The sequence below is a fragment of the Ammodytes marinus genome (assembly GCF_949987685.1).
Source record: "Ammodytes marinus genome assembly, chromosome: 12".
NCBI lineage: Eukaryota > Metazoa > Chordata > Actinopteri > Uranoscopiformes > Ammodytidae > Ammodytes > Ammodytes marinus.
In genome coordinates, this window is record NC_137216.1 from 28,785,991 (window position 1) to 28,795,990 (window position 10,000).

General features: G+C 40.1%; 1 protein-coding gene across 1 annotated transcript in view; it reads left to right on the plus strand.

The window, feature by feature from the left end:
• The window catches only part of armc8 (armadillo repeat containing 8), a 28,550-nt gene extending 24,653 nt beyond the window's left edge, over positions 1 to 3,897 (plus strand). Inside the window, exons 21-22 of the mRNA XM_080037953.1 lie at positions 955 to 1,048; positions 2,715 to 3,897. Of these exons, the coding sequence (XP_079894079.1) occupies positions 955 to 1,048; positions 2,715 to 2,748 (128 nt within the window). The 3' untranslated portion in view covers positions 2,749 to 3,897. The remainder of the gene's footprint in view (positions 1 to 954; positions 1,049 to 2,714) is intronic.
• Positions 3,898 to 10,000: the final 6,103 nt, after the last annotated feature.

Consider the following 10,000-nt stretch of genomic DNA (forward strand, 5'->3'; position numbering starts at 1 on the left):
AGACAGACAGACACACAGACAGACACAGACATACACACTGACTGAGAGACAGACACATACAGACAGACAGACAGACAGACACACTCACACACACTGAGAGAGAGAGAGAGAGACACACACACACACACACACACACACACACACACACACACACACACACTGACTGAGAGAGAGAGACACATCACATTCACTCACTCACTCACTCACTCACTCACTCACTCACACACACACACACACACACACACACACACACTCACTCACTCACTCACACACACACAGATAACCATCACACAGGGAGTAGTAGGATTAGAGTGAAACTAGGATGTTTGTGTGTGCGATTCCGTAGACTAGCTTTCATCATCTCTAAATAGTGTGTTATTTATGATGAGAAAATGAATGAATGCGTGTTCCCCATTTACACTTATAAATGAATTATAATTTAAAAAAACAAAACAAAAAAAAGAACAGTTTTCGTTCATGAATTTCTCCTAAAGGTTTTAACTGACATTCAAATTTGAAAGTTGAAAATATATTTTAAATGTTAGATGTTTGACTATATACATGTTCGTTGTTTGATTTGTGTGGGGCGACCGTGGCTCAGGTGGTTAAGCGGGTCGGCCAATGATCCAAGGGTCGGCGGTTCGATCCCCGCTCTGCCAACTGTGTCATGGTTGTTGTGTCCTTGGGCAAGACACTTCACCCACCTTGCCTCGTGTGAATGTGTATGACTGCTGTATGTTTGAGGTGGTGGTCTGAGGGGCCGTAGGCACTGAATGGCAGCCACGCTTCCGTCAGTCTGCCCCAGGGCAGCTGTGGCTACTATGGTAGTTTACCACCACCAGTATGACTGTGTGTGAATGAATGGAACCTGGAACCCTGTAAAAGCGTCTTTGAGTGCCTTGAAAAGTGCTATATAAATCCAATCCATTAAGATTATTATTATTGTATCCTCAGGTTCTCAGGAGCGTCAGGACAAACTGAGGGAGATGGGTTTTGTGGACGTCCTGCACAAACTCACCTCAGCACCCGACCCCAACCTCTGTGACAAGTGGGTCCATTACAACACACATCAGACAAAGGATGTCTGTTTAAAAAAAATTAAAAATTCTGACCCATAACCAACATTCATTAACCGTCAACCAACCATATTAAATGTAGCCTATTAATTCTGAAATACATAGAGACAGTGCATGAAATAGGCCACGCCCATCGTGGGGGAAACCGTTGAAAACCGTTCCATTCACTTTGTATTGAAGGAGACCTGTCTTCTGCAAACAAACTTAATTCAAACGTAATCGAACATCCATTTAACAAAAAAACTTTACTTTCTTTAAAGCCACGACTCTTGTCTGTCCATGCGAGCTGTTTTTGTGAAAAATGATTGAGTAATTTTCAATATTGAGGTGTTTTTTCCCGTCCGTGAGGGTTAGCCTATGGTTAGCCTACAGCAGAAGGCTAACATTAGCCTAGCATACAGCATACATTAGTTAAGAGTTTTGTCTCGATATTGAAAATTACTCAATATTTTTTCACAAAAACAGCTCGTATAGACAGACAAGAGTCGTGGCTTTAAAGAAAGTAACGTGTATTTGTGAAAGGCATGTCGTATTACGTTTTTATTAAGTTTGTTTGCAGAATACAGGTGTCATTCAATACAAAGTGAATGGAGCGCTGTGAATTGTTTTCCCCCACGATGGGCGTGGCCTCCGATTATGACGCGTTCCGCACTGTCTCTATGAGGCACTCTAGTACGGTGCTTTCTTGCCTCAACGAGCCCTTCCACGGCATTTTCACATTACAGACCTGCACATGTGAATTCATGTAATGTGTTAAAATTCCTCATTAGGACATTAAGGGGAAAAAACAGCCATACAAGCACGTCATAACACAGAACAGACAGTTGATTTGTATATGAAATCTCCAAGACGGTGGGACTGATAAGGAATTAGGGAAAAAGTCTTTAAATTTCAATGCCCCATTTGCCTTGCATGATGTTTAGAAGGACCTGGAGCTAGGGGGGCGCCCTTAGCTCAGTTGGTAAGGCGTCCCCCTCCCGGCCCGGGCCCAGCAGCGGACCCGGGTTCGATTCCAGCCCGCGGTCGTTCTCTGCATGTCACTCCCCTCTCTGCCCCATTTCACCTCTGTCTCTACACTATCAATAAAGCATAAAAATGCCCAAAAAATATCTTAAAAAAAAAAAGAAGGACCTGGAGCTATCGGAGCATCGGATTACCTTGAGGGAATTTAAGGCAGTGAAGATAGTTCTCTTGATCCATGCAACTATTCATGAAGTTTTATCTTTGTGAAAACATTGATTGATAGTGTGTATTTCTCAGGGCAAAGACGGCGATAACTAGCTTCTTGTCCTTGAAGGCCACCGTAGCTTCTGTACATTTCTCAGAACGGGAGGGAGAAGTTAAATCTCACCACTAGATGATGCCAAAAACACCTGTATTACACACTGCATCTTAAAAATATTGTCATTTATTGCGCTCCGGTGGTGTAGTGGATAGAGCGCGTACCATATTGGCTCCGGCCTTCGTTGCAGTGGTCGCGGGTTCAAATCCGACCCGCGGACCTTTACTGCAGGTCATCCCCCCCCTCCCCCTCTCTCTCTCTCTCTGTCTCCCCATTTCTACTCTGTACTGTCTAATAAAGCTTGAAAATGCCCAAAAATTATCTTAAAAAAATATATATATTTTCCTTTGTTTCAGGGCAAAGACGGCGATGCAGCAGTACTTGGCGTGACGGCAGCGCAGCGCGATGATCCTCTAACTGCCACAACCAACAATCACCGGAGGAAGAGCCCACATTCTGGGTTCTTCACTTTTTTCTTGTTTTTGTTTTTCATTTTTCTTCAAGGCTTGTTTCGTTTGCACAAAGACACATTTGTATGGACCCGTGGCCGGCCTAATACCTTCCACCTCCCACCTCCCACCTCCCACCTCCAACCTCCAACCTCCCATCACCCACCACCACAGTTACCTCCCCCCCCCCCCTCACTCTGGAGAGATTGTGTGGTTATTTGGAGAAAAAAATCAACGGTTTTCGAGGTGGCCATTTTTGATTTTTTCTTTTTCAACAATGAAGTGAAATGTTTCCGTTTGGGACTTTTTGAGATTTTTGAGATTTGTGATCGTTTTTTTTTTTTTTTGTGAATTTTTTTTTTTAGAATTTGGATTGAGACGGATTGAGACGCTCTGAAAACGAAAATGCCATTTTTGGTGCTTTTTTTTTGGGACTCCCGATTAAAAATGGAGATTTTTTGACTGTTTCTTGACAGCACAGCTTCCAAGTTTATTTTCCGTTGTTGTTTATTTTTTTAGATTTTTTATTAATATTAACTCTTAATATTAATATTTTTTCCGTGAGGCAACATCGCCAAGCAACGAGGAGGACACGTTTGTTTGAAGAACAAAAACGAAAAAACCGCTGACTGACTATTTTGAAATATTTTGGGTGTTTTCTTTGTTTTTTTTTTTGTGGATACATACCTCGTAAATATATAAATATCTATAAATATAAAACATAAAAATCTATTTTTGGATTCTTATTTTTCCCCTCTTGGTCCCCCTCTGTGTGTGTCATTCTCTGAAACCATGTTGTTTTGGCAAAGTTAAAGGGGTTAGAAATCCACTGCACTTTTGATTCAAGTGCGTTTCAGACTTTTTGAACATGGTTTGTATTGGAAAAATAAGTTAAAGGTGCACTGTGTAACTTTTAGAATTTCAAATGGAAAATACAAACGAAACAGTAACTTGCAACAAGTACGGACATGGCAGCATAGAAAGCGAGAGTCAAGATTATTAGTGTATAGGGCTGTAAGCGTAATAGCATTGGTGCCAGCAGTGTGACAGGGCGACTGTGGCTCAGTTGGCAGAGCGGGTTGGCCGATGATCAAAGGGTTGGAGGTTCGATCCCCGCCCTGCCACTTGTGTCATAGTTGTTGTGTCCTTGGGCAAGACACTTCACCCACCTTGCCTCGTGTGAATGTCGATAGTAAGCCTGCTATCGGTGTATGAATGTGTGTGTGAATGGCAACGTGGGAAAGGAAAACAGGTCTCCCTTGAAAAAGAGTCTTCGGCCTCAATGGGATTTACCTGTATAAATAAAGGTTAAAAAAAAAAAAAAAAAAAAATGTGTAATATGCAACTTTGATTGTGTCAGAATAGTGAACATTTTCTAAAGGTATATTCTCATAACTGAATAAAACAAACTTTCCTCACAGTGAAAATGTGATCCCTGGAACACTGTTTGAAGTTAGAAAAGCTTCTTAAAAGTTCCACTGTTGTTGTCTACAGCAGCAGGGCCCCACAGTTTTGGTTTACAAATATATTCTAGTCTTACATATGGTTCCAGGTTCCTCAACATAATGTAGTCTTGATTTATGATGATAGAATTATTCAATACTAAGAATTACACGTAGATTAAATGTGTTTTGTAAACTAACTGCAGGCTCTGTGAATGTAAACAAACCCTCCTTTCCTCTGAAACTACACAGTGCACCTTTAAATGAGAAATGAAAGAAATGTAATGTTATGATATTTTTCCCCTGATGTATTTTCTTCACAGACTGTTAAGCTTTGGTTCTGCGTGCACTGGCGCCTGTCACCTCTGTCCCAATGCCGATGGGAAATGTAGTTCCCACTCTGATCGGCCCGGTTACTAATTAACAGACATGATTACAAGGTGTGTGTGTGTGTGTGTGTGTGTGTGTGTGTGTGTGTGTGTGTGTGTGTGTGTGTGTGTGTGTGTGTGTGTGTGTGTGTGTGTGTGTGTGTGTGTGTGTGTGTGTGTGTGTGTGTGTGTGTGTGTGTGTGTGTGTGTGTGTGTGTGTGTGAACGAAGGGTTGGTGTTTTTGAAATCAAGTTAGGAACAGTTTTGACACCGGGATCTACTGCAGCAGAATCAAGTGCTACTTTGTGTTCTCTCTCTCTCTCTCTCTCTCCCACTCTCTCTATCTCTCTTTTTCCCCTCTGTCCCCCCTCTCTCTCTCCTTCTCTCTCCCACTCTCTCTCTCTCTCTTCCCCCCCTCTCTCTCTCTCTCTCTCTCTCTTATTAATAATTTTCTTTTCCCCGAGTAATGGCATTTTTCTAGAGTGTTGTCCCCCTGACATTTCAACCCTTAACTGAACCTCTGATAGAATGAATGTTACCATTGAAAATATATGCAGACCTGAAGAAGGATTTTCACTTGTGTTGCGTTTTTATTCCTATAGGCTTAAAAAAAAAAGCTATAGTGCGTAACTTTTCATCTTAACGAGCTGCAAAAAAAATGTGAGTTTGCAAAAAAATCTGCATTGGATTTATGAGCTGATTGTCTTTATTAAAGGTGCTCCAAGGAACTTTCAGTGTGTGTTAATTCTAGCTCCCCCCTTTGGACAAAAGCGATAGTGTTTTTACTACACCAGCTGTTGTTCCTTGGTTGAGCGTATACCCATGACAAAGGCATTAAGAAAAACTATATAAAAATTGCATTCTTTGCACTGATGGTCTTGGACATGTCATTATGATCATCAGAGGAAAAATTAGACTGTTTCAGAAATATTTAAAAGTTCCTTGTAGCATCTTTTAGATAAGGTAAAGCTCCTAAGAAGATACAATATGGTACAAGGTCACTGAGACCTCAAACTATGTAAGATCACAGTGACCTCCTTTGACCTTTGACCTCCAAAATCTATTCAGTTCATCTTTGAGTCAGAGTGAACATATGTCCAAAGTTTGAAGAAAATCCCTCAAAACGTTCATGAGATATTGTGTTCACGAGAATGGACTGGACAGACGGACAACCGGAAAACATAATGCCTCACACACACACACACACACAAACACACACACACACACACACACACACACACACACACACACACACACACACACACACACACACACACACACACGCCTGCTAAATGAAAACTGATTTTGGCCTCTCCATAGTATACACTCACCTTAAATTTAATGAAGTTCCAGCATTCTCCTTGAGACTTGAGAGTGTGGTGCTACTGTATGAGACACACACACACACACACACACACACACACACACACACACACACACTCACACACATACATACTATCACACTGTCTCACACTCACTCACTCACTCACTCACTCACTCATTGTCACACACACACACACACACACACACACACACAGACAGACATACAATCCTACTGTCTCTCTCACACACACACACACACACACACACACACACACACACACACACTATCCCACTGTGTGTCACACACACACACACACACACACACACAAACTATCACAGGAGTCCGGGATTCTTATAAAACAACACTTCTTTATTGTTGTACAGTATTTAATCCTGGTAAAGATATTTTTTCTTCTATGTAACAGCAGTCTTTAATAAAACACATCTGCAAAACCCCCCAAAACAGACTCTTCCGATAGGGCAGCCATTTTGTCCATATATCCCCATAGTGGGACCTTCTTCTTCCACCGGCTTTCAATAGTCCAAAAGCAGGCACATTCCACATGCAAGAAAAGTAGCAATGCAGTGACATGCATTTTGATTTTAAAATCCCCTTTTGTGCACCTTTTAACTATCTATACTTATGCTGCGATCCATTTTACATTGGAAGTCAGGGGTCGGATCTGGGCGTGATATCATGATATGAGTTGCCCAAATTCCAGTAACACAAGTTGGAAATTAATCTTTTTTTTTTTTGAAGATCATTTTTTGGCATTTTCAAGCTTCATTTGAGTTGAAATGGGGAGACAAAGAGAGGGGGGGATGACCTGCAGTAAAGGACCACTGCAACGAAGGCCGGAGCCGATATGGTACACGCTCTATCCACTACGCCACGGGAGCACCCCGAAATAATTTTAAATTTTCAATATTTTTTTTTTTAAATTGGTAAAAAATCATGACCTTTAGCATTCACCTTGGGTTAGCCATTGTTAGCAATACAGGTTGATAACATTGTTTATGTGTTGTATTTTGTGCATACAAATAGCGTAGCAACATATCTACAGATTGAAAAAATTGCAGTGCCATGTGTGTATGTACAGGTGATTTCAATGTGACACAAGTAATACAGAAGAGCTAAAAATGTTACATTATCAAAGTGTTCATGTTGAGTAGCCATTTTGAAAGTTGAACTCAGGATTGGCAAGATTTCTCAGATTTTCCAAGAAGTAATTCCGACTTCAGTGGGGCATTCGAGTTCAAATTTCCGACTGGGAATTTGTAAACTCCAAAAATTCCGACTTCCAAATTCAACTGGAACGCAGCATATAAAAGACTTGATTTAAAATCCTTGTGTGTACCTTAAACCCCCCCATCCCTCCCCTCCCACCCCCCCCCAAAAAGTATCCCAAAAAGTATCCGACATCCACAAATTCAACTCCGTGGATATGTGTGGATATTATTCCAGTGTTTTGATTAGTCCGAGTCGTCCCTTCTATTCCGTTGCTCCAGTTACAGAAAATAGAAACCAGAAATCTGCCTGTCTATATTACAAGGAACGTTTTGGTGCACAAATATCGCACTAAAACCAAACAAAAAAAAAATAAAAATAAACAGTTTAAATGTCCAGAAGTCCTGAGACCTCCATAGATAGTGAAGTGGTGGATTGTGGGTATTGTAGTTTTTTCAGGGTTTGGCTTGTAGTCTCTTACACGTGCCATCAGAAACAGTTCAGTGGTTGGGGTTGGAGAAACAGGGGTTAGGGTTGAGATGATGATTATGTGCGTGTTCAATATGTGCCTTAATGTACAGGAGAGTAATATAGGGACATGGGAGAGGGAAAAAAAAATATATGAACATTTTTCTTTATACATTTTTTGAGAGTAAAGTCAAAAAACCCTGCTTCGATATGTGGCTCATGGAGTTCTCTAGTACTCTATATATGGAGAAAACATCTGTTATGAGATTTCAGGGAAAGCAGAAGAATTTAAACAGATATGGCAGCCTTTCTTTCCTGGACTATATAGCAGCGCTGACGTGACCTTCATGACACCGTGATATTTCTCGGAGTAACTAAGCAACAGTAACTAAGGGGGGCGGGGTTTAGCGATCGGTCACTTGTCAATAAAGTAGAAATGTTGCGCTTTACGATGATTGTAAAAGATGCATTGTTTTGTTAGTCTTTTAAATCTATAATGCGTAACTTTTTTCATATAAATGAATGTGTCAAATTCCAAATTGACACAAAGTTGATTAAGCCTTTCTATCAGCTCCACAAAACTCTCTCTGTATTTCTCAGTATGGCAGCGTTTACAAACTGGTGCCCCCCCCCCGCCCCCCCCGCCCCCCCAACATTTTGAGAAATAAAAATTCAAATGAAAAAAAGACAAAAAAACGTCCTTAAATATTTTTTCCCCCCTTTCCCTGGCCTTAATACTCCTCTGTGTGTGTGTGTGTGTGTGTGTGTGTGTGTGTGTGTGTGTTTATGTGTTTATGTGTTTATGCTACATATGAATGCGTAGGTTGGGTCACACCTAGTCCAGCATGCATCGTTATATACAGCTCTGGAAAAAACTAAAAGACCACTCCAAATGTTCAGTGTCTCTCGTTGTTACTATCTATACCCATATGTTTGAGTAGAATGAACATTTTGGTTTTATAATATAAACTACTGACAACATTTCTACCAAATTCCAATACATGTTTTGTCATTAAAGAGCATTTTCAATAAGTTATGTAGAGATGAAGATTTAAGAACAATCCAGACTGGTCTCTTAATTTTTTCTGGAGCAGTAGTTCAATGGTAAACCTTCAAATCACATATTCTCTCCTCCATCTCCCAGACACACACTCCTTTCTTTCTTCATTGCTTTTCTTTTCGTCAACTAAAAAAATAAATACACACACAGCCTAAATAAATAAATATTTTTTTTTAGTTAAAAGGTGCAAGTGTTGGGTGACATTGATGGCTTTTAATATGTTTAATTTTTGATCCAAATGCTTTCCAAAGTTTTCTGTCTTTTCTTTGGAGAAGGCACGAATGGCTGGATGGCTAAAGCTTAAAGTGGTACTTCACCCATACAGAACCGGCGTTCTATCATTATAAAATCACTATTATAATATAATGAATGAGGTTTTTTTTCGTCCCTCAGTCTTTCCTCAGTCTTCCCTTGGCCCTGCTGTCTTGTTAATCCTAACCCTACATTTTTACTAGTGTGATGTCACGCATTGTAAAATGAAGGGTTAGACAGTGATACCATAAAACACTCTTTCTGCCTTTTCTCAGGCTAGGATGAACCAATTTCTAAAAATGTTGCACATTTTCACAACATAGGATCTCAGAGTTCAATACACCTTCATATTTCCACCGGTGAAGTAGGCCTTTAAAATGATGTGTGAATTTTCAGTCAATATGGTGATGGACAGTTATATGTGTATTTTCTATATATATATATATTTGGGTGTTGATTATGATATTATCTTGCTTAATTCTTTGGCACACAACCCATTAAAGGTGCTACGAGGAACTTTTAAATATTGTCTGAAACAGTCAAATGGTTCCTCTGATGATCATAAATTACATGTAACAGCAAACCAGACCATCAGTGGAAATAATTCTATTTTGATATAGTTTTTCTTAATGCCTTTGTCATGGGTATACGCTCACCCAGGAACAACAGCTGGCGTAGTAAAAACACTACCGCTTTTGTCCAAAGGGGGCGCAAGAGTTAACACAAACTGAAAGTTCCTCGGAGCACCATTAACCACCAGCTCAAATGTTCAATTCTACACTCTAATAGCTATTGACTTTGTACTTCAAAAACTACTTTTATAGGGAAAAATATTTCAGAAAGAGGTTAAAAAAGTAGTTATTTATACATATATATTTTTTTGTGTGTGTGAAAATGAGTGATTGCCATGCGTATGTATCAGGAGATATGCCCTGCGTTCCCTACTATTTAGTATGCCAGAAAAAAGATTTAGGATGTCCCAATACATGCACGTCAATTGTAGTATGCTGAAAATACATAAATGCCCTCACTAACTCCCAATAGCATTTTGG